The 22,626-nt window shown below is 62.6% G+C and overlaps 1 protein-coding gene across 2 annotated transcripts in view; it reads left to right on the top strand.

Moving 5' to 3' along the window:
• The window catches only part of ZC3H3 (zinc finger CCCH-type containing 3), a 79,169-nt gene that overhangs the window by 13,691 nt on the left and 42,852 nt on the right, over nt 1-22,626 (top strand). For both annotated transcript variants that reach the window (XM_081258849.1, XM_081258850.1), the window contains exon 4: nt 13,938-14,091. In XM_081258849.1, coding sequence (XP_081114975.1) covers nt 13,938-14,091 — 154 coding nt within the window. The remainder of the gene's footprint in view (nt 1-13,937; nt 14,092-22,626) is intronic.

Raw genomic sequence — 22,626 nt, 5'->3', positions numbered from 1 at the left:
CTTTTATTCTTCTTTTGGTGGTTTCCCCAGAGGTTATATTGTGCGTTCTTGATTCACTGTTATTGGTTCTTAGAAATAACTGTCTGCTCCCTCCCCAGATAATGTAAGAAGCTTGGAGTACTTAAACCCTGTTTTCCTCTCTTCCATCAAATGTGGGGAACTGCCATGATTTTAATTCTCCATATATTTTAGACCCTAGAAAAAATTGTGTACAGTCAGCATTGCCCTAGACTATGTATTTATTCTCCCATTTCTCTTCATCCCTTCCTTGCCTTCTGTTTGAGAAACACCTCTTAATATCCTGTAATATTGCAGGTGTGCTGGGGACCATTGCTCTCAATAGATGTTTATCTGAAAAGTCTTTGTTCTTGCCTTACTCTCTGGAGAGTGTTTTTGCCTGGGAAGCCGTGGGGCTTTTGGTGCTGGGGAGAGACCCTTCCCATCGCCAGCTGACGGCTTTTGGTGAAGTCAGCTGTCCTTCCCAGGAGGGTAGCGTAGCTCTTCCCCCTGTGGCTGTGGGGCTTTCTCTGTCTTTGGTTTTCAGCAGGTGTGCTATGGTGTGCTTCCTGTACATTTTTTCTATCCTGCTTAGGGTTTGTGGTATTTCTTGAATCTGTGGCTTGATGGTTTTCATCAATTTTGGAATCTCAGCCATTCTGTCTTTAAGCATTGCTTCTGTTCCATTCCCACCTCTCCTTCTGAGACTTCAGCTGCATTTGTACTGAACCTTTTCACCATATCTTACATGTTTCCTACGTTCTTCTCTGTGTCTTCTGTGACTTGTCTCCATGCTTAAATCGGGGTAGTTTCTTCTGACCTATTTTCTAGTTTAGTTATTGTCTTTTCAGCTTCGTATAATCTGCTACAAAACGCATCCGTTGAGGTCTTAGTTTTAGTGACTTTTAAATTCTAAAATTTCTATTAAAAAATAGTTACTAGGTCTCTGCCAAAATTTGCAATCTTGTCTTTTTTTTAAATTAAATTATTTTTGGCTGTGTTGGGTCTTTGTTGCTGCGCATGGGCTTTCTCTAGTTGTGGCGAGCAGGGGGGCTACTCTTCGTTGTGGTGCGTGGGCTTCTCGTTGTGGTGGCTTCTCTTGTAGTGGAGCACGGGCCCTAGGCGCGTGGGCTTCAGTAGTTGTGGCACATGGGCTCAGTAGTTGTGGCCTGCGAGCTCTAGAGCGCAGGCTCAGCAGTCATGGCGCACGGGCTTAGTTGCTCCGCGGCATGTGGGATCTTCCCGGACCAGGGCTCAAACCCGTGTCCCCGGCATTGGCAGGCGGATTCTTGACCACTGCACCACCAGGGAAGTCCTGCAATCTTGTCTTCAAGCCCGTGAATATATTAATTGTTTTTAAAGTCCGTGTCTGACCACCCAGTTATCTGGATCCCTGTTCATTCCATTGCCTGTTTTTTTCCTTCTTAGTTTTGGGTCAAGTGTGATTTGCTTGTATGTCTGGTTATTTTGTATTGAGTGGTGGACGTTGTGTATGGAGTTCTGGAGCTAATTCAAGGCCGGATGATGTCATGTTCCCCCAGACAGGGTGCATGGCCCCTGGGGGAGCAGACCTGCAGAGTCAGGGCAGTGTGGGCAGTGAGAGTGCCCAGGCACTTCCTGCCCAGGGAGGGCCCCGCGCTGGGGCGGGCGCACTGCACTGGCAGGCTGGCCTGCAGAACAGGGTCTGTGCGGGAGAAGGGCGAGGGAGGGGCGGTGGGAGCCCCCTTGCCCGCCTGTCCCCAGTGTGTGCTTGGTGGGGGAGGAAGGGCGGCTCCCTGCAACCCCCAGCGACCTGTGTGCTGGGGACAGGCGGGGCTCACTGACCCGTGGCCTCTGAGAGGCAGAGGTCTCTGCGTGTGGGCCTCCTGCACGGTGGCCTTGCTCCTGTAGGCCTTGCCCCGCCCCCGCTCCAGGCCCTGGGAGGGGCCTCTGGCAGCCCTGCCCGCCTCCCCATGCAGAGCCTGCCGTGGGGGCCGTGCAGGCCTGGGCACAGGCCGTGGAGGCCTGGTGAGGGGCCAGGCGTGCTGCCTCCCCGGGGGCGGGCGAAGAGTTGCAGTGGGGCTGCGTGACAGCTGGGGTGGCGGTGCTTGTGTCAGTAGGGCCTTCGGTGACATCCAGGGAGAGCGTTGGATTCTGAGGCGGCCACCGGCAGAGGGCCCTGGTGTGGGGCAGCCTGGTCCGGACAAGAGCTGACCGCCTCGGGGCACACTTCTCTGGGCCCGCCTGAGCATCGAGAGGCCTTAGCCTGGGAGGGTGGGTGTCTCTCTGCCCCGCAGGGCGTGCAGGCTGGGCCGGTGGGGCTCAGACGTCCCAGCAGCTCCCTCCCTGCTCCTGCAGCTCACGGGGGCTGGAGCTGCTGGCTTTGGGGAAGAAGCAGGACCTGGTGACACTTGGCTCCCAGCTCTGTTGTACCTGAGGCCGCGTCTCTCCTCTTGGGGTGGTGGGAAGGGTCGTGGGCAGGAAGGGCTTGCTGCCCCAGAGCTGGCGGGCAGCGAGGGTGCACTTGCTTGGAGCCCCCTCGGCTGTGTCCCCTTGGTCGCCCCCTGCCACCGTGTCCTCCTGGGAGCATGTTGACACAGAGGGAGCCCAGTCAGGGTGGGCACCAAGGATGGGCCTCCCCCGGGCTCTGAGCTGAGACCCTCTGCTTCCCACCCTGCCGGGGCCCTGCTACGTGCTCTGCCGAGGGAGGCCACGAGGGCGGTGGGCTCAGCTGTCCTGGAAAGGGCGGGGCCGTGTGTCCCTCTGCCGGGGGCTTCTGGATAGGCCGTATGACCCTGGAAAGGTGCCGGTGTCCGTGGGGCCCTCTGCTCTTCCTAGCCCTCCTGCTTTCCTGTCTTCCCTCTCGTATCCATGGGAAGTGAGCAGTGCTTCCCCCAAGACTGAGCCCTTCCCAGGCAGATCCCAGGCTGAGAAGGCACCACAGCCCAGCTGGGCCCTGCTGGCACCACCTAGGCATCACCTGTGTGGCCCGGGGCTCTCAGCGATCACAGGTATCCTTTCAATTTCAAGCTTTGGCCCTAATGCATAGAATTGATGGAATTTGCAAAGAAAATCTATAGCCACATGCAACGACTGCAAACCTATCAGCTTCTGATCATTAGGCGTGCCTAATGATTATTTGTTGGTTTGCCTAAGTGTCTCCCAGGCCTGGCAAGAGGAGCCCTGGCCCTTCTGGTTATCTCTGGCCCAGGGGTCCTCAGGGGTCTGCACTGTTCCTGCTCCCACTGCTGGCTGGTCCGGGCAGCATTGGGACAAGGTGTCTAGCTCAGGGAGGTGGCAGTTCCCCTGCCATGGGGTTGCAAGTGTGGAAGCGAGCCGCTGCCCTCCCCACGCCCTCCTGTGTCCCCCGGGGGCTGAACCCTCAGGTGCCGTGCATGGAGAGGCCGGGGTGGGTTCCGGGGCCAGTGTTCTCTCCGGGCCGGGCACGGGCCACTGACTGCCTCTGCCCCGTGCGGGCCTGTCTGCACCTGCCGCAGCTGTGCCGGGACCCATCCTGGGATGCTTTGGGGCGTCTGCAGGGTGTGGCGCCGGCCCAGGGGTCTTGTCCCTGGCACACTCGCCCCCTCCCATCTCGTTAAAGTTCTTGAGTGTGTCAGGGACCTAAGGGACGTGCTGCCGCTTCTGCCTTTCCTGCCCATCTGTGGATGGGGAGACTTCCGAGATACTCCACCCCCGGCTGGCTCCGCCCACGAGAGCCGTGGGCCGGTGGGCAGGGCCCGTCCTGCCTGTCCCCCAGCGCTTGCCGGCCGTTTGTTGTCATTCTTCGGGGCGCTGCGCTTTCTAAATTAATTCGGAGCTGTTGTGTTTCCTTTTCATGGTGTATCCCAAGCTGTGCCGATCCCTGATGGGCTCTGGCAGTGCCAGCGGCTGTGCGGGTAGGTGGCAGCTGAGAGTGGGCGCAACAGCACGGCCGCTGGCAGCAAGTGGCCGCCTGACTGGGCAGGTGGCGTCCTGTGAGGCAGCGCGTGCTGGGTGTGGGGAGGGGCGTGAGCCTGCTTGGCAGGAGACGTCTCATAACGTGAAGGATGGCTCAGTGCAGGGGTGCCTTCAGAGCGGCTTGCTCCCACCCCGCACGCTGGGCTGCAGCAGGGCAGCCGCCAGACCCGGAACTGCCACGGGCCGGGGGAGGCGCGTGGGGCGGCTGGGCGAGAGGGCGCACCTCCCTGTGTCTGCAGGAGATGGAAGGCAGGCCTGGCGTTGTGGGAGAAGCTGAACTCCGTGGCCTGGGCCTGCCGCAGAGTCTGGGAAGGCTGAGGAGAGAAGCTTGCTCTGTGCCAGGCCCTGCTCGAGGTGGGAGACCGGAGGTCCGAGCAGGCCCGGGCCCACCATGCATCTGAGCATGTCAGCCCCAGGCACAGCGTAGGTAGAGAGGCCTCGACGTGAGGTCTTGGCCTGCGCTGGGGCCTCTCCTGCTGGGCTAGCTTCACTTCCTGTCCCCTGGCAGGTGCAGGGAGCTGAGCTGAGCACCGTGCCTGGGGTGGGGGCACTGTGGCCGGCTCCGTGTTTACCTGGATAGGGGTCCCCGCAGGCAGCCAGCAGCTCTGTTCTTCGTCCCACCTGGATCGCAGGGAGTTCGGGGCCACCACTGCTGGGCCCTGCCAGGCGGGGAGGCCTGCAGCAGGTGGAGAGGGAGCCTTGGCATCGGGTGGGCAGGACCAAGGGGTCATCTGAGCCCCTGGGCACCGGCACGGAGGGGGGCCATCTCGAGAGAAGTTTAGGTGCTTCCGGTGGTGCTGGCCCCCCAGAGCCCCTGAAGCCCTGGGCAGGAAGGGCTTGCCCAGCCCAGACGCCGGCGCGGACGCTCTTCGTGTTCAGGGCTGATGCATCAAGCGCTGCCGCTGCCTCTTCCAGTGTGCTGTGGAGGGACCTGCCCTTCCCGGGAGGAGCTCAGGGGACTCGCTGCCCTGAGAAGGGGCGCTTGCTGTGCTCCCTGCCGCTTCCCCAGAGCCCAGGGGCCAGCATGCAGCGGGCTCGCCAAATGTCTGTTGACTGAGCGAGCTCTGTGCAAGGGACACACTGGCGTTGGTGCTGCCTGGGCGTCCTTTCCTCAGCCCTCTGGCCTCTGGGGTGGCTTTTGTCAAGCATGAGGGTCCAGTTCCCTCTCTGGCTTCCTCCATGGCCTGCAGTTGCTTTTAAAACACTTCATTTTCACTGTTTTCTTTCTAAGCTTTTTCATGTCCCTGGTCACTTGATTCCACGTAAGGAATAAGTGGACCTCAGGCCACAAAAGCAAAAGAGGCTGTGAGATGGCAGGCCTGGCTCGGTGTCAGGCTGCAGGTAGATGGCTGATCACCTAGCATTGTGCACTGTCAGCGTGGGTCCAGTGAGGGGGCCTGGGCCCGGGACGCCCGATCAGAGGGCCGCAGGCGAGCAGGAGGGGCCAGTAGGCCGCAGAAGGACCAAGGGGCCCCAAGGGTCACTGTGGTCAGGGCTGGGCTTGGAGCCTAGGAAGGCACAGTCCTGCTCCATGACCCAGGGCCAAGGGGAGGAGGGGACCAGGGTGGGCCCCCGGGTTGTGAGCTCCGTCTCTGGAGGCTGGAGCTGAGCCTTAGGACCTGCTCCCCGCTGAAGGCAGATTCCTGTCTCTAACGTCCTGGACACTGGCACCTCTCATGCCCGCGGGTCCTGGAGCCCTGCCGGGGCTGCTGAGCCAGAAGTGGGTTTGCCTTTTGTCCTGAGTAAGAGGTGGATTTTGCTCATCGGGGTCTGAGTGAAAGTGGACAGGGTAGGGTACCCAGTCCCAGGATGTCCTGTCGTAGCTGCTTCTGGCTGAGGTCAGATAGGGCACTGGGGGGAGCAGCTGGCCTCAGAGTCCGGTGCCTGCAGGGCGTGGCCCCAAGTGGGCAGGGGCTGCTTGGTCGGCTGGGGAGGGGTGAGCCCCAGCCGTGCACCTGGATGAGCCTGCGTCACGCGGACGCTGCTCCCAGCACGCTCAGGCCTTCTCCTGTCTCTGGGTGGGCAGCCCCGGGAGGGCGCGCCGTCTGCCTGGCACGGACCCTGCCTTCCCGGCCTTTGCTTGGGGCTCATGGCCTTGGGGTGCGGCCGCCTCCTGCTCCCGTGGGCCCCGCTCAGCGAGTTTGCCCCCTGCCTGCCTCTCCCGGCCCCACGCTGCACTGTTGCCTCCACCTCGGGGGGCGCGCCTCCCTGGGGTGGGCTGGGGCTCCCGTCCCGCTGGGCCCAAGGCCTGCAGGTGGGGGGGGGCTGGGAGGCGCTCGCTTTCCCCTCTTCCATCCTCTAGAGGGCTGGTTGAGAGGGGAGGGAAGACCCACCCCCGTCATGTACAGCGACTGTCAGGGAGCAGAGTACTCCCGTTTCACACAGACGGGTCAGCGCCGTCGCGCGATCGATGCCTCGCGCACAGTAATTACAGGAGCGAGCGGCATGTGTCGCCTGAGCGAGTTGGGGAAGAGCAGGGTCTCCATCTCTCCTCTAATGGGGCCCCGACAGCCCCAGCACCGCGCGTCTCAGGCTGACAGTGTTGTCATTAGACACCAGGTGGTGCGGGACGGCAGAGAAGGCGGCCGCAGGGACAGGCAGCTGACAGCGGCGGTTTGTCATCACCCAGCGGCCCACGCTCCCCTTGCGGCGGTGCCGACCGCTGCTCCATGACGTATGGCCCTGTCGGGCTGCCACTGTGACTTAGTAATCAGTAAATGTTGGGGTTTTTTTTAAATAAATTTATTTTATTTTTTATTTTTGGCTGCTTTGAGTCTCTGTAATCGGTAAATGTGTGTCAGAGGCTGGTCCCCAGTTCAGACAGCAGTGCTGCAGGAAGCCCAGCAGGGTGAGGCCCTGGGCTGGGGGCCACTCCCTCTCCCTTGAGGGCCAGAGGTCTCCTCCCAGGGCCTGGGGTCCCCTCCCCTCACCGTTGCAGACGTGTGCACACCGTGTGTGTGTGTGTGTGTGTGTGTGTTTGCGAGCACGTCCACTCATCCTCCCAGGGCCGCCCGTGTGGATTCGGGCCGGGAACGCAGAGGTGCTGCGGCCACCTGTGTGTCGGAGTCTGGCAGGGCCTCCCCACGGGCCGCCCGAGCCATTCTCGAGGGGCCTGCATGAGTGCTGGCCTCCAGTGGCCCCAGGGTGCAGAGCTGGGGCGTCCTGGGTGCCTAGGAGGGGCCTCTGGCTGTCCCGTCACCTCCTCTGTGACTGCCACCGGAGATGAGGGCTGAGCTGCCTGATTGCAGCAGGGCTTTTCCAGTGTTCGAAGTGTCGGGAACCATCAAGCACAGGAAAAGTGGAGAGATTTATTAGACTCATAAAAATTCATACATTGCGATCCCAGTCATCCCACGTCTGAAGCTTGTTAGAGCGCGGTCCTGGCAGCTCCCGCCGTGGCGGGGCTGGGGCGGGGCGTTTGCCGCCTCCTGCCCGCTGCCGTCCCTGCTCATTTGGAGAAATGGACAGGCCTCTGCAAGCACGTGAAGAACCGTTCACGGGGCTGGGGATTTGTCATGATATTACGGCTGTGTTCTCGTGGGTGGGAGCAGGACGGCCAAGCCCTGTCACCTGCGTGCTCCCTGCACCTGCGGGGCCTGGGCTGGGGCTGGCTGGGGCTGGCTGGGTGCCAGAGCACTGAATGCAGTGGGCCCAGGGCTGGCACCAGGTGAGCAGTGCACCCGTGTGAGAATACAGACAGAGGTCTAGGCGTGCAGGGGGAAGTCTGGGGGCACGGGGGGAGGTCTGGGGGTGCAAGGGGGTCTGCAGGGGCAGTGGGAGATCTGGGGTGCAGGGAGAGGTCTGGGAGCACAGGTGGAGATCTCCAGGCACAGGTGAAGGTCTGGGAGTGCAGGGGAAGGTCTGCAGGCGTGTTTCTAGCTGTCTTTATGGGATGGAGCGCTGTATGTCTTCTAGGCTGATGTCAGTGGGAGTTGAGTCCATCTCTGTCCTTCCTGAGAGACTCCTGTGCAGAGGCCCCTTGGCCCTGGGCCCCATCCTGCTGGGCATGGTGGGCAGGTCATTTTCCTTCTCTAGGCCTTAGTCTTCTGATGTGTTCACCGGGGGGCTGACGTGCCCCGTCAGCTCTGCTGTGCGGTGGGCATTGTGGGTTCTGTGCGAAGGGGATGGGGGACAGAGGGTCCTCACTTCTGTTGACAGGGAGGTACCACCTGAGCTGGCCAGGGCCAGTCCTCCCTGGAGGGGCCTGGAGGTCTGGGCAGGATGAGGGCCCGGTCCCCCGTGGAACCGGCTTCATCTGCTGCTTCGCAGGCAGCGGCAGGGTCCTCCCAGCAGGTGTCTCGCCCGGCTCTGCATCTGGCCCGGCCCTTCAGCGAGACGTGAGGGGCCCGCGGGGGGGCTGCCGTCCCCATCCACCCCTTACCTCCTGGAAACCTGCTGGGGACCACCACTCTGGCAGTTGCTCTGGCTGTGTGGCCTCCTTAGCGCCTGCCTCAGCCTTCCTCTTGCTGCTTCCTGATGGGGGCGGAGCCTCTCCTTGTGGCCCCTGGGGTCTGCTCGCCCTTCCTCGGGCCCAGGGCGCTTTTCACCCCCAAATGCTGTTGTGGCCTTGCTGTTTCCAGGACTGTGTCACTGAGGGGACAGCTCAGATGGGGCTGACTTTTGGAAATGCCCTGGTAAACGGGCAGTGTCCAGAGAGGGGCAGCGCCCCTCCTCGTGTGGTCTGGCAGGGTCTCCCCACTCAGGAGCGGCGCACCCTCATCGGGAGGTGCAGCATCCTGCTGGCGTGGCCTTTGCTCTGGCTCCAGTCGTGGTCAGTGCCATCCCGCCAGGCCCAAGGCTCTGCACACAGCTCAGACGTGCAGCAAGCCTGCAGGTGCTGGGGAGGCCTCTCAGAAATGCGTGCTGGCTCTTCTGTGGCCACTTTCCCAAGAGGGTGGCTCGGCCATTGTGGGAGAGAGGCTGCCTGACCCCCGCTTGGCCAGGGTCGTGCGCGTCGGGCTCCTGCATATGGCTTCCTGTCTTGTGTGAGGCCCGCCTGCTGCTGCCGAGAGGGCCACGAGCCTCTGGGCACCCACAGTCCAGCTGCAGGCCCGGCTTTCCTGTCAGATGCGTGGGAAGGTGAAGCCCTGGAGTGGCCGTGTGATGTGTTCTGAGCTGGGTACCAGGGGCCCGTCTGGGCTCGGTCCCTCCCACTGGCTCTCTGGGGACCCTTCCCCAGCTCAGGCTCTGTGAGCTCATTTCCTGCCCGCTGTCCAGACCCACCTGTCCCCCTCGGCCCGGCCTGTCCTTGTCCCAGTGCTGGCACAGAGTCTGGGAGCAAGGTGTCCCATCTCTCTCGCTCTGATGGACAATCCCAGACGCCTCCTGCAGCCTGTCAGCGGTCACGGTCCTGGAGCTGTCGTGCTCCGCACACTTGCAGTGGCAACTCTATACTGACGTCGCTCTCCTGTCTCCCTGCTCCCTCTCGCCTGCTTCCAAAATTGCTGCCTTCCAAATACACCGTCTATACCCCAAACTCTCAGGCTCTGTGCTCAAGGGGACCCAAACTGCGGTGACTGGTACTGCGGGAGGTGTGGGGGAGGGACTGCAACCAGGCGCCGCTGCTCAGAGGCCCACAGGCCTCTAGTGCAGGGCTGGGGTGAGAAAGCTGGCGCAGCATCAGGAGGCCAGGGCCTTGGCGGCGGTAGTTGGAGGCAGGGCAGAGGGGGGCGCGGGGTTACGTGGTCATTCTTGCCCTCTAGCCACGTGGGGCAGTGGTCTTCGGGAGGCCCATGGGGTCGCCTGTCCTTTGTAAATGTCCTGGACGGCATTGAGGAGATTGACAGGCTCAGGGCAGCCACCCCCAGGGGAGGCCGAGAGCCAGAGGCTACAGCCTCAGCTCCCACTGTGGCTGTGCTGACCGTGGGGCACACGCTTAGCCGTAAGGCCGAACACCAAGGCTTCTGAAGACACAGGCTGGCCCATCGCCTTGGTGGAGATTAAGGCCCGGAGAGGGGAGGAGCGGGACCCTGGGGCGCGGGGTGGAGATACTTGGCGATGGGTAATCGATCTCGGTGTGTCTGGACGGACAGCTGGGCGGCCGCGGGGGCTGCTGGCAGCCGGGCTCCTGGGGCTTGTCCCACAGCCGCCTCTGTCCTGCCGGCGGCCCTGGGCAGTCTCTGCTCAGAGGAGTTCTGGCTCCCTCCCTCCCTCACTCCTTATGCAGTGGTGAGATCGGCAGCGCCCCTTCCTCCTAGTTCTCTCCCTTTGAAGTTCCATAAGAACCTGAACTCCCTCTCAGCGCCCCCAGTCGCAGTGAAACAGCGAGCCGTGACCTGCGTCTGATGGGCTCTGCCATCTGTGGTGGCTCGTTGAGGCCGGGGCCGGGGTCAGCTGGAGGCCGGGCTGCTGCAGACAGCGAGCGCCACCTGACCGGCCACGCGAGCTGCACAGGCCCCGGGAAGGCCGGCGCTCTCCCCACTTCCGCAGCCCGAGTGCCAGACTGCCTGGGCTCTGCTGCTGTTGGTCCAGTCCCCGCCTCTTGGCCGGTGGCCTCCCTCCCCAGCTCGCTCACGCAGGAGCCGGGCCCTGCTGATGGGTGGGCTCACATCCCATTCAAATATGATGCCAGCAGTTTTTTTGTAGTTTGTCTTCCATTGCGGTAGTAAAGTTTTTAATTAGGGAAGCTAATGAGATCGATTAGTCATTAGAAGTGACCTCTGCACGGCAGGGCGGAGAGGGCTGTGTGTGTGGGCCTGATAACGCGGCACCCGGGCGTCGTTGGCAATAAAGGCACGGAGGGTTTGATTTGAGTGAAACGTGCCACGGGGAATACATCATGCGGAGAAAAAAATTACAGCCCTGGGAGTCTGTAATGAAGGGAATTAAACCAACATCCTATCTAAGTAACATGATTATCTACACAAACCCTCAGCCTGCCAGGAGGAAGGGGAGAGACTGCTGCCTGCCGGGGCTGCTGCCGGGGCAACCCTCCAGCACCACAGGGCCGGGGGGAGGCCGGGCGCCCTGCCCACGGGGAGCGCGCCCATGCCTGCCGCTCTGCCTTTGCACTGGGTTCAAGGTTGCGGCCCATGTGCCACGCGTGATCTGAGGACCTCTCACTCCTCTCAGCCGTAGGATGGTGGGGCGCCACCACCCGTCTGTCCGCCCTGCTGAGCTATCTGTGCCCTCAGCATGGGCGCCCTGGACTGTTCTCTTCAGGGCCGTTGTCATGAGTGCTTCCAGCCCCATGGCCAAGGTGCTCATGGGGAAGACCAGGAGGGTCTGCGGGACCAGGCTGTGAGGGTCACAGCCCCACTCTGGGGGCGGGGCATGGGCTGGTGTGCCCTCCCCTCTGCCTCTCGGGATCGCGGGGGCTGGGGTCTAACGGGTGCTGAAGTCTGGGAGGTGACACTTAGCCTTTTAAGAGGGGGGCCTACTTTATTACTTTGTATTTTCTTAGAAGTGGTTTTCAGGTACTAATAAATAAAATTCAGTAAGTTAATGAAAATTTAAATTTCACAGTGGGGCTGCATTGCAAAGGAATGTTATAAATACTGATGCCCGTTAACGGCAGGAATGAGGGCCGGGCCCAGAGGGGGTTTGTCCCAAGAGGAACTTTGCAGAATGCAGAGTCCAGTCCCTTGGGCACTTGGGGCTGGGGGCTTCCTGGAGGAGGTGGCATCTGGTGCAACAGGGAGGGGGATGGGAGAAGCCGATGTTGTGCATCTGGGCGAGGGGGTAGTGAAGCTGGCCAGGCCTGGGGCGCCCGGTGCTCAGGATGAAAGCAGAGTTGGTGAGGAGGGGCCCTGCCCCAGCACAGCACAGCCCTCCTTCCCACCCTGCACACTGGTGCCCCCGAGCTGTAGAGCCAGGGCCCTGGGGCTCTAGGGTGCGTGTCGCAGCCCAGACTGGCAGGTGGTGGCTGGTGTGGGAGCCCCCCCGCCCTCAGAAGGGGGCCGAGGGCGGGTGGCCCTAGCGGCGGCGGTGGAGGGGATAGGCAGGTGGGCTGTCCAGGTGCAGAGGCTGTGGGAGCAGGGAGTGGATTTGGAGGCCATGGGGTCAGCGTGGGGCTTGGCAGTAACTTGGAGGAATTCCCGTGTTCCTGAGCGCTTAGTTGGAACAAGCTATTATTGATTTTCATTGGTCCCTTCTTGCTTGTAAGACCTTGAAAATTCAATTCAACAAACATTTATTTACTGATGCCCCCTGTGTGCTAGGCTCTCCCATACCTCCCAAATGTGTGGGGGCTGCCTGGAGCCAAAGAGTCCCTCACTTTAGTCACTCAGCAGGATCAGGCATCCCGGGTGATGCCCGGTGCTTCTGCCGAGCTTCCCTCTTTCTCCCTGACTGCCCCCTGAGCTGCCACCCTTGGAAGGAGAGAGAGACGGAGACGGAGATGGAGACTTGGGGAGTGCTGGCCTGGCCTTGCACGAACTTCTGTGGACCCCCGGTGGGCAGCCGCTGTGGGCCCCTGCCTCCTGTCCCGGGGGCAGAGGTGTCCTCCGCTCTCAGCACTCCCTGGGCCTTGCAGCCCCATGTCCACCCCGACCCCAGCTGGGTGCATGGAGCCTGCACATCCTGCTCCTCTGGTTTGGGGGCTCTCAGGGGGGCTCTGAGCCTGTGCTGTGTCCTGGCCTTCTCATGTGGGTGCATGGGAGCCCTGTTAGAGGCTGCAGTGCCCCAGGGATGGGTTTGGGGACAGCTGAGGGAGGGGCTCTTCCAGCATCTGGACAAGGAGGCACAGTGCTGTTCCGATGACCGTGCAGGTGCGGTAGCTCCCGTGGGGCGGACTTCTCCTGCCTGCTCCCGGGCAGGCCCCGCCGCACCCCACCGCCCATCAGGCTGGGTGAGCCTTGGGGAGAAGGCACCTGGGCCAAGGTGCTGACTGCTGACTGGGGGAGGGCCTGGCTGTGGGCTGGTGGTCTGTTGTGTTTAGGGCTCTGGAAGGTGATTTTTACCCAGTGTTACTGTCACTGTTCACGGAGCAGTCGCCGCTTCTCGTGGAGTTTGCAGGTGCTGGGAGGGTATGTCCTCGGGGCCTAGGGGAGCAGGTCGGGGTCGTGGAGCACCGGTTTGTGCCGTCCGGGCGCAGGGTGGCCGGCCCTCAGCAGCCGGGAGTGTGGGTGCCTGTGGGCCTGGCACCACCGTGCCCCTGCCGTGCTCCCTCTCCTGGGCCGCCCTGGACCCCAGGCGGCCTTCAGCTGAGGGTCAGCTAGCTCTTGCCCAGGGATCACAGGCCTGTCCTTGTGCTCTGGTGGCGAGAGCGCGCGTGCTTTCCTGGCCTCCATGTCCCTGCCCCTTCCCACTCACTGCCCCCCACCCCCTCACCCCCTGCCTGGCTGTGCTGCCCAGAAGCCTCCTGCTGCGGGGGTGGCTGGTAGGGGCCCCCCTTCCAAGCAGAGCCCTGGGCTCCGTGCAGGCAGGTTAGGTGGGGCCCCAAGGAGGCGCCTTTGGGAACCTGGGTCCAAGCAGCCTGGCCTGAGGGGCTGGGGTGCTGGGTCGGTCTCAGGGGGCAGCAGTGCCCGTGTTCCCGGGCTGCGTTCGCTTTGATCATCTGGGCAGTGAGGGCCGTGTCTTATGAACGTCGGGCAATTAGAGCGTTCCTCATGGCTATGGGGAAATGGCTGGCTATCACGTGGAAGGGAACTGGGGCAAAACAGATCCCTGTTAACTGCATGAAACATTCAGCAAGAAATAAAGCTGTGGTGTACATCACCCTGACCCTGCACAATGTTCTGAAAACAGAAGTGATTAAGTACATAAATCTGCATGGGTACCGGTGAGGGTTCCCAGAGAGGGAGGTGAGCGCTTCGCACCCGCAGCCTCCCGTACCCGCCCGTGGGCCCCTCCTCGCTGCCCACGGGGAGCACCCGCCTGCCGTACCCTCTGCCGCACCCGCCCCGTTTGCTCTCCTGGAGGCCGCGCTGGCCGCCTCCGGCTCCGGCAGCCCTGGGCTGCTGAGCTCTCTGGGAGTGGGGGGGGGGTGGGATCAGGGGGTGATGGGAGGCCCCACTGACCTCCACTGACCTCCACTGACCCCCTGTGTCTGGATTTCCCTGCAGCCTCCAGCCTGCACGGCCAGCGGACCCCTCCCCCCAGCAAAGTGATCAAGACTCGCTACCGCATCTTCAAGAAGACCCAGTCCTTGCCTCTCAGCTCCGCCCCCGGTCCCCGGTCCCCGCCCCCCTGGCGGGCTCTGCGGCTCTCCCTGTCCAGGTAGGAGACCTACGGCTGGTGGGCTCCAAAGTGCAGGGCGGGGCCTGAGGACCGAGCACGCCCCCGGAAGTGCTTGGTCTACAGTTGTTGGCTGGGGAATGGGCTAATTTTTCTGTCTGGCAATTTCTGCACGAGACATATGGCCGGCCTGTGTGGGCTGTGCACTCATGCAGACACGCACGTCCCTGTCCGTTAGCAGCAAGCTGCCAGCTTGGGGCGGGGGGTGGGGTGGTGGTCTGGGAGCAGCCGCCGCCGGACCATTGAAGCCACACCACGCCTGGGTGTCCCTCAGGGAGAAACTTCTGGTGAGAGAGGCTGGGCCATCTCACTATCGATGTATTGATTGTTACGGGCGGGGGCTGAGGCTGTGTCCCTCTCCAGCCGCCCACACCAGAGTCGGGCCTGCACGCTGAGCGCTGTGGCCTCGCTCCAGGCTGCTTCTGCCGGAGGGCATGTGCGGTGCGGTCGGCTCCCGTTTCTTTTCTGGGTCCCCTGGGCCCAGAAGCAGGAGGGCTGCAGAGGTTGGGGTGCGGCTCCTTCCTTCAGTGAGGCAGGGGAAGGGGTGACAGCCTGGGTGGGTTGGAATCGGGCAGTGGCAGGTCCCCTCCCCCTGTCCTCTGTCCTTCTGGGGAGCGATGTGGGAGTCCCTCGGCCCAGTGTGGGCTTCCAGCTGGCTGCGCTGGGCACTCCAGAGCACATGGCCTCGGGCTTTGGGGCCAGGGGGCCATTGTGCCCCAAAGGGCTGGGCCACGGGGCAAAGCAGCTATAGTCCTGGGCAGGGGCCATCCTGCCAGCCCCCCACGGGCCCCCCACTCTCTGGACATGGGGGAGGAGGTACTGGCCTACTGGCCCATGGTAGGTGTGCCAGGAGGTCAGCCTGCCCAGGCGGTCAGTGGTGGCCACTGCCCTCCTCCCTTCCCACCAGGCCGCACGAAACTTGGCCCTGCTGCCGACTTTTCTGGAGGCAGTAGCTGGAAGTATATTTTAAATTAATTTTACTGCACTTTTTGTAGTATTTTTGTTTTAAATAGATTTATAAGCATCTTGGGGGCTATTTCTACAAATTTATGAAGATAATTTTCACTCTCTCGATAAGGTTAAATTTACACCTGCTATTTCCATATTAATTCACAGTGCTAAGTGGGTCTAATTTTCTTCCGTTCTCCTATCTGGTGAGCATGGCCTTTCCTAATGCAATTTCCCCCTCACTAAATCACTGTGATCGGGAGTCATGATCGAGCTAAATTAACTTAAATTAATTTACTTAATAAGAGCCCCACATCTTCGTGAATGAGGTTCAGATTTATTGATTCTTGCTCCTCTCTCCCCCTCCTGCAGTCGGCCTTCCCGCCCGCATTGGCAGCCCTGGCCTGGCCCCGCCTCTCCCAGGGGGCCTGGCTGGGGGCCGGGGATGACCTTCGTCAGGGAGGCCCCAGCGGGCCTCTCCTTCCTGGGCTCTGAGTGCCACGGAAGCCCAGGTGTGGATCCAGCTGGCCCAGTGTTGAGTGTGCCAGGCCCTGATGTGGTCACTGAGCAGAAACAGGTGCCAGGCCTAGGGGTTGAGGGCTCCTGAGGAGGGTGGTGGCTGGGTGCACCCCCGAGGCAGCCGCCGCCTCATACTTCCAGCCGAGTGTCAAGCCCATCAGGCCGAAAACAGCCCGGTGAGCAGCAGGGCGGAGAGTGTGCCTTCCCCTTAGTTCTGGAGGCAGGTGGGAGCTGCCTCACGGACAGGCGTGTGAGGTCCGCACTCGGGTCAGGTGGATAGGACGGGCCACGAGGACAGGCCCAACCCTCCTGCCAGCCCCGCCCGGCCACTGCTTGCCTCAGGCTCCCAGCGAAGGTGGTACCGGGCCTGTGGGGAGGGCGCGCCCCTAGATGGCTGTGTGTAGCCCCGCCAAGGGCCGTGCCGAGTGCCAGACGGCTCAGGCCCCGCAGCCCTGGCCTGTGCTTGGTGGCTGGGCGCTCTGAGGCAGGTTCCCAGCTGCGCCAGGCCCCAGTGCCCTCCTTGGGCGTGGAGGTGCGGCCGAGCCCACCCCAGGATGGCCACGTGTGCACTGAGGGCACGTGTGGGCTGTGCTCATTGAGGCCTCCCTCCGCCCGCCTGCCTCTCTGCGGGCCTGCCTGACCCATCGCCACGCACCTGGGAGGCTCCCTGAACCCAGAGCCCTGGACCCTGAGGGCCTGGCCTCTGGACGTGGTCTGCGGGGCAGCAGGGCCGAGCGGCCGGGCCGCCCTGGGAAGCGTGGGTTGGGCCGCCAGTGGCCCGGGCTTCCCATGCACGAGGCCACCTGTGCCCGGGCGAGGCTGCCTTCTCAGCAGTTGCCACCCGCCAGCTGCCCAGCCCGCCGTCGGTGTACACGCCAGGCTCAGCTTGTCGAGGCAGCGGGCAGGGCTTGTCTCCAGGGCTGGAGGCCAGTCTGATGCCCTCCCACCCCACTTCTTCAGCTCCACCAGAGCTGGGGCTCCCTGTGTGTGGTCAGCAGGTCCCAGAGAGGGTCTGGGGCCAACTGGCTTTGGCCTTGGCCTTGACCTCTGTCCTGTGCAGCTGCAGTTTCCTCAGCTCTCCCTGGCAGAAGTGGGGGGTTGGGCTGGTGGCTGGACGGAGGCCAGCGTGGGCTACGGGCTGCTGCAGTGATGAGAAAGCAGGGCGGTCCCACCAGGCAGCGGGGCTGAGCCCAGGAACCAAGGGCTCTGCTTGGGCCTCCCGATCTGTGTCCCCCATGGAGAGAGGACACCTCCGAGGGGCTGGCAGGCAGGCCCCAGCAGTCCTGGAAATCTCAGTGGGCAAAGTTGGGGGCTGGTGGGCACAGGTGGGAGGTGAGGCGGGTGGCCCAGCAGCTGAGTGCCAGTGTTAGCATGAGGTGGCCGTGGACCCCACCCCCCTGCAGACCCCTCACTGTGAGTCTCTGCAGAGAGGAAGCTGTGTGTGCGTGGGCGGGGGCTGCCAGCCTGGGGGAGCCCAGGGAGCCCCCGGTGGGCGGCACACAGCGTGTGACCCTGGGCTCAGCCCAGACCCGCACCTAACGGCCATGGCCTTGGCAAATCCCTGCCCTCCCTGTGCGACGAATGCCACGCCCCTTGTAGCGGTGGGGACGCCACGCTCAGTCCCGCACCACGAGGGGCCTAGCTTTAGAGAGACTTCAGAGGCGGCAGGGCTGCTGCGAGCCCTCTCCGAGGAGGATGGGACAGGGTGCTGCCCAGGCTGGAGACGGGCCCCTCCTCCACTCAGCACAGCCCTCACTCGTGTTGGGGCCCCTCGGCTTCCACACTCTTGGGGCGGAGCCGGCGGCCTCAGGAGAGGCACGTTGCCTTTGAACGCTGCAGCGTTCTCCTCTCCTCCCCACCCTGCTGGCCCTGGGTCAGGGGCGGCACAGCGCCCTGCCCGCTCCCTGCTCTGGGGGGGGCTCGGGAGGTGGGCATCCCCAGGCCTGGCTCCTGGTGTCTGGGAAGAAGCAGAGGGTTGCAGGGTCCTCGGCCCGTTCCCCTCCCTGGAAGCCCGTGTTCCGCACCATGACTTGAGCCACTGTGGCAGCGTGGCCACCACGACAGTGCTGTCCTGGGCGCCAGGCTGCACGTCTGCCTCGCAAGGCAGCTTTGCACTTTGTTTCCCGGTTTAGACAGAAACCTACTCTGAGGCCCATGTCGGTTTTGGCCTAATGTGTGGGGAGCTGAGGGGCCACGTGGTAGCCCACATTCACAGCAGGAGTCCTGGGGTCCCGTTCCCCCCACCAGCTGTCTGGTCTGGAGGTGGAGGAGGTTCTGGTGCTTCTGTGGTGAGGCCCTGACTCCAGAAACATCCGAGAGGAGAGCCAGCTGGAAGTAGGGCAGTTAGCCCGTCAGTTGTGTCGGCCGGTCAGTCCTCGTCCACGTTGGGGCAGACGGAAGGTGGGAAGCTGCCAGGCAGCAGCTCCTGGACGCCGTGGGCACTGCCCATCCCATCGAGAGCCATGGGCTGGATGAGGCAGCCGCTGCCCTGGCCAGGGGAGCGTGTGGAGGCCGGAGCAGGAGGGACACAGGGTGGGGGTGGCTGCCCCTCCTGGGAAGGACTGTGGCCTGAGTGGGGCGGAATCCTCGGCGCCACATCTGTACCGCTGCCCCGGCCCGCAGATGCCCGGCTTTGGGGCCCCCTGCGTGCAGGGGGAGTGGCAGCTGGCCCGGGCAGGCCAGGTCCAGGGCCCCAGGAGGCGTGGCTGGGGCTCGAGGGCTGCACAGCGCCGCTGCCCAGAGCTGGCCCCCGGGACCTGGGCAGCAGGGGGGCCCACGAGCACACCCCGGGGCTGAGGCGCGCACTGAGCGAGGATTTCATTGTCTTGTTCTAAGACCTGTGGGTTTGCCTGTGCCCCCGCCGGCTTCCAGCACGTTCATTAATCGGAACTGAAGCTGAAATGTGACTTTATCCCTAAACTGCCTGTCACTTTTTTTCTTTCCAAATTCATTTGACATGAAAGTGCAGAATAAACAGAAGCCCCTGTGCTTTAAGCAGATGAGTCTGGCGGCTGCTCCATCCCGACTACAAATGGTGCTGACACAGGGCCTGCCGCTCGCTGGGCTGCCTTATTCTATTTTATTTTTGTGTCTGTGCGGTAAATCTTAAGTAATCTCTGGGCAGTTTGGCGAGGTTTGGGCTGCGATTTTGAAGGCTCTAAACTGCTTCTCCAAAGTGACGAGTCATTATTAAAGAGGAACTCGGGGCGAGGATGGGCAGTGTCCCTGTGGGGTGGCCTCAGCTCCACGTCCTCCCTTCATGCCTACCCTTGCCGGCTCCCCGGAGAGCAGGAGGCCAGCCTTGGCCCTGCTCAGCCTCCTTCTCACCTCCGGTTATCGGGGTGTTGGGCAGCTCGGGCTGCCGTAACGAAACGCCTCACACGGGGCGGCTTACACCACAGACATGTGTTCCTCACAGTCCGGAGGCTGCATGTCTGAGGTCAGGGTGCTGGCCGGGCCCATGTCTCCTCCAGGTTGCAGACAGCCACCTGCTCGCTGTGTCCTCACGTGTGAAGGGAGAGCAGAAGGCTCGGGGGTCCTAATGAGGACACTAATCCCATCACGGGGCCCCACCCTGATGACCTCATCTCACCCTCATCTCCTCCCAAAGGCCCCACCTCCAAACAGCATCACACTGGGTTTAGGGCTTCAACACAGGAACTGAAGGGGGGGACACAGCCTTCAGTCAGAGCGGGGAGTGTCCTGCGCAGGCCAGCAGAACTGGGGCCCCCACAGCCTCCTGCCCTGCCCCAAAGGGTGTGGCAGTTAGAGGGACCCGGGGAGAACCCTTCTCAGGAAGCAGTGTTCCCTTCCAGTCGCCTCCACCATGGCCACAGCCCGGGGTCCCGCTCTGTCTCTGGCGAGGCCCCAGCCTGGTGGTGTGCAGAGACCCCTCCCAGCTCAGCCCAGACCGCAACCCTGTGACAGAGCTAGTAGGGTGCCCATTGCTGGGCAGCGGGGCTCCCCTGCGGATCCCTGCGGGCAGCCGTCCTGTGCGGGCGAGTTCTCTGCCCACAGCACTCGCCTCCCAGTAGGCAGAGGGTCAGGAAGCAAGCAGAGGATGAAGCGAATACTTGCACAGGGTGGCGACTGCTGGGAAGCACTGAAGCTCACCCAGGGTGGACGGGCCACCAAGGAACCCAGAGAAGGCTCCTCTGGGGCTGGGGCCAGCGAGGTCAGTGTGGGCCGCATTGTGAGGGCCTTTCCCGAGCGGCTGGGAAGGAGCCCGGGATGTCTGCTCAGAGGGCAGCGGAGGCTGACGTGGAAGGTGGGACCTGGGCCCTGCTGCTGGACCTGCAGGGGCCAGGAGGATGTCAGGGTGGGGGCTGCAACCCTTCCTCCCGGTGGCCCCCCCTTCCCAAGCTGTGACTGCTGTGTGCAGGCCCTGGGCACACGCCGTGGCCGACCTTGACCTTAATCTGGCTTGCATGGTCCTGGGGGTGCCCACCTGCCTCTGATGTGGAGCCTGGGGAGCTGCACACCGCGCCTGGCTCCGTCCAGCCCTGTGCCTCTGGCTGCCCCACGACAGAGCTCTGGACTGGTTCTGTTACAGCAGAATGCGCCCGTTTCAAGCAAGGAGAACGTTCCCCTGGTCTCACTGGGACGCCCCCTGGGCTCAGGGTCCCAGATGCCCGCTTTGGGCCCCGCCTGCTCCGTCGGCAGCGGGCAGTCAGGACTGTCCTGGTTTCGTGTCAGAGGCAGGGTTTCCCTGCCGCCCGCCCCCACCCAGCTTGTGCCCGGGGTTGGGGGCAGTGAGAGTGGAGGAGGAGTGGGACAGGAGGAGGGGTGCCCCAACACGTTCTGCGGAGCCTGCTCTCTGCCCTGACGGGGCTGTCCCCTCTGGGAGAAGGGCCTTCCATCTGGGCTGGAGCTCGGGGGTTGTTGGGGTTGTGGCTTTCAGTTGGGTGGCACCTGAGCATTTTCTTTCCCTGGTCCCTGTGTGTTGCAGCTCAGGCCTGGCGGAGCAGAACAGGTGGAGTCTGCAGGCGGGTGGCTGTAGTGGCTCCTAGCTGCCCCTGGGCCTGCGGAAGAGGAGCCAGTCCACTCGCTCCCCAAGTTTCCGTAGAGGGCCTGTCCTGTGTCAGGCCCCTGCCTGCTTGGAAGCTGCGGCCCAGGGCCCTGCTGACCACTGACCACCACTCTCTCTGCCTGGCCCTGCAGATGGTCGCCACTGGGCTGTAGCCCTGCTCTGTGACTTGTGGCCTGAGTGGGCCACTTTTATGTCAGCATGTTGGGGGCAGCGCCCTGTTGCTGCCGACCACCCCTCAGGCCCAGGAGAGCTGTGAGCCGGGGGCTGTCGTGTGGGAGGGGTGCATGGAGGAGCCAGGGCGGGCCTGGGCCAGTGGGCAGGGCGGGGACGGGGGCTGTCGCCGTGTGCTGCTGGCTGACTCCTGGTCCCTCTCCTAGTCAGTGTCTTGCGTTTAATTTTGGGGGGTAACGTTATTTCACATACTCCTGAACTTATAGAAAAGTTGCAAAAGTAGTAGACGGAACTGCTGTGTATTCTTCACCTAAATCCACCAGTTATTTGTACCTTGCCCTGTCTGCTGTATCGTTTCCACTCTGTGTCCACAGACCACCGTTTGTGAGGACATTGCAGCCTCGGTGCCCTTGACCAGGGCAGCAGAGGCCTCCTCGTGTGTGACGAGACTCAGCTTCGCCGTTTGGGCAGGAGCGCTGTGGGTCCCTCTGGGTGTTTGCGGCGCCGAGCCTGTGTGGGCGTCCTGTTCCTTGCTGGGCCTCACCCGCTCCTTCTAGACCCTTAGTGATTTCCAGCCCCTTGTTCCTTGCATATCGTTGGTCAGGGTCCTGTAAGGAACTGCTGTCCCTCATCCCCTGTTGCCTCGTATATTCATTTATTTATAAATGAATTCTTATTTTTCCGATTCTTATTTTTCAGGCTATAATCTGTTGATGTGATTCATTCAACCCTCCGTTGGCCATGGCGCGGGCCCGCGGAGGTCCCCTCTGGGCTGGCCCTGTCTCCTTTCCACGTGGCACTGTCACTCACCGAGCCTCCCTCACCTGCCCAGTGGAAGCTTCCAGGCTCACCTGGGACTTGCCCTCTTCCAGCCCGGAACCAGCCGTGTCTGTGGACCCTGGCTCCTGGAGGCACGGTGGCTCCTGGCCGCTCACAGCCGCACGGCCGAGGGGTGACGGGAGCATGTCGAGCGGGTCCGGGCAGCGGGGTGCGTCCTCCTTGCAGGCCTTCCTGGGTCAGAGTCCGCGCACCTGTGCGCACAGCTGTCTCCATGCTGATGCTGCTGCTTCTGGCCGCCTCCCCCTGTGCCCTCGTGACTCCCCTGAGGAGCCCTCTTCTGGCCGCTTTCACTGTGGTCCTTTTGGCTGGTTCTAGACGCCGCAGGGGAGGTGCACGATCGGCACTTCCGCCTGCAGCCACCCCCAGCGATTGCTGATGGCCCTGCTCTCGAGGGCGGGCGGCTCCCCGCTCTCACAGGGCTCTTTGTGTAGACCCAGGTCCCCTCCCGGAGCAGCGCCCCCTTTCTGTTCCAGTTCCCATCGCAGCACGTTCTCAAGGTGCCATGGCATCTCGTCGTGGTTTAATTTGCATTTCCCTGATTACCAGTCATGTTGAACGCTTAGGCACGGGATTGTTTAAGGCCGTTCTTGTGTTCTTTTGTGTCTTCTTTTGTGCTCACATCTTTTGCCCGTTTTTAATTGCTGGTTTGTCTCCTGTTCTTGAGTTGCGGGAGTGGTCCACTTGTTCAAGGCCCTGTGTCCGCGCCTTTCCTGGCCAAGTCAGCCTCAGCTTGAATGAGCGCCTTGTTTCCTGCCCAGGAGTCTGGTGGTGGGTCCACGGGGGCTCTCGGCCCTCTGGGGGGCTTGTGCCCCGTGGCTGCTGTGCCGCCATCCTCAGCCCCGTGTTCAGAGTGTGAGGTCAAGGACGCTTCCCCCCGGAGGCTCTCACCTGGCTCTGCTTTCTGCCAGCATTGCCTCCCCAGCCCCCAAGGGAACCTCTGCAGGCCTGGGTCTCTTGGGGGACCTGGAGCCCCAGAGGGGAAGCCTGGCCTTTCTCAACCTCTCCGGGCC

The sequence above is a fragment of the Mesoplodon bidens genome (assembly GCF_964165515.1).
Source record: "Mesoplodon bidens genome assembly, chromosome: 16".
Lineage (NCBI taxonomy): Eukaryota > Metazoa > Chordata > Mammalia > Artiodactyla > Ziphiidae > Mesoplodon > Mesoplodon bidens.
Note: the sequence above shows the minus strand (reverse complement) of the source record. Positions and strands in the feature narration are given on the sequence as shown.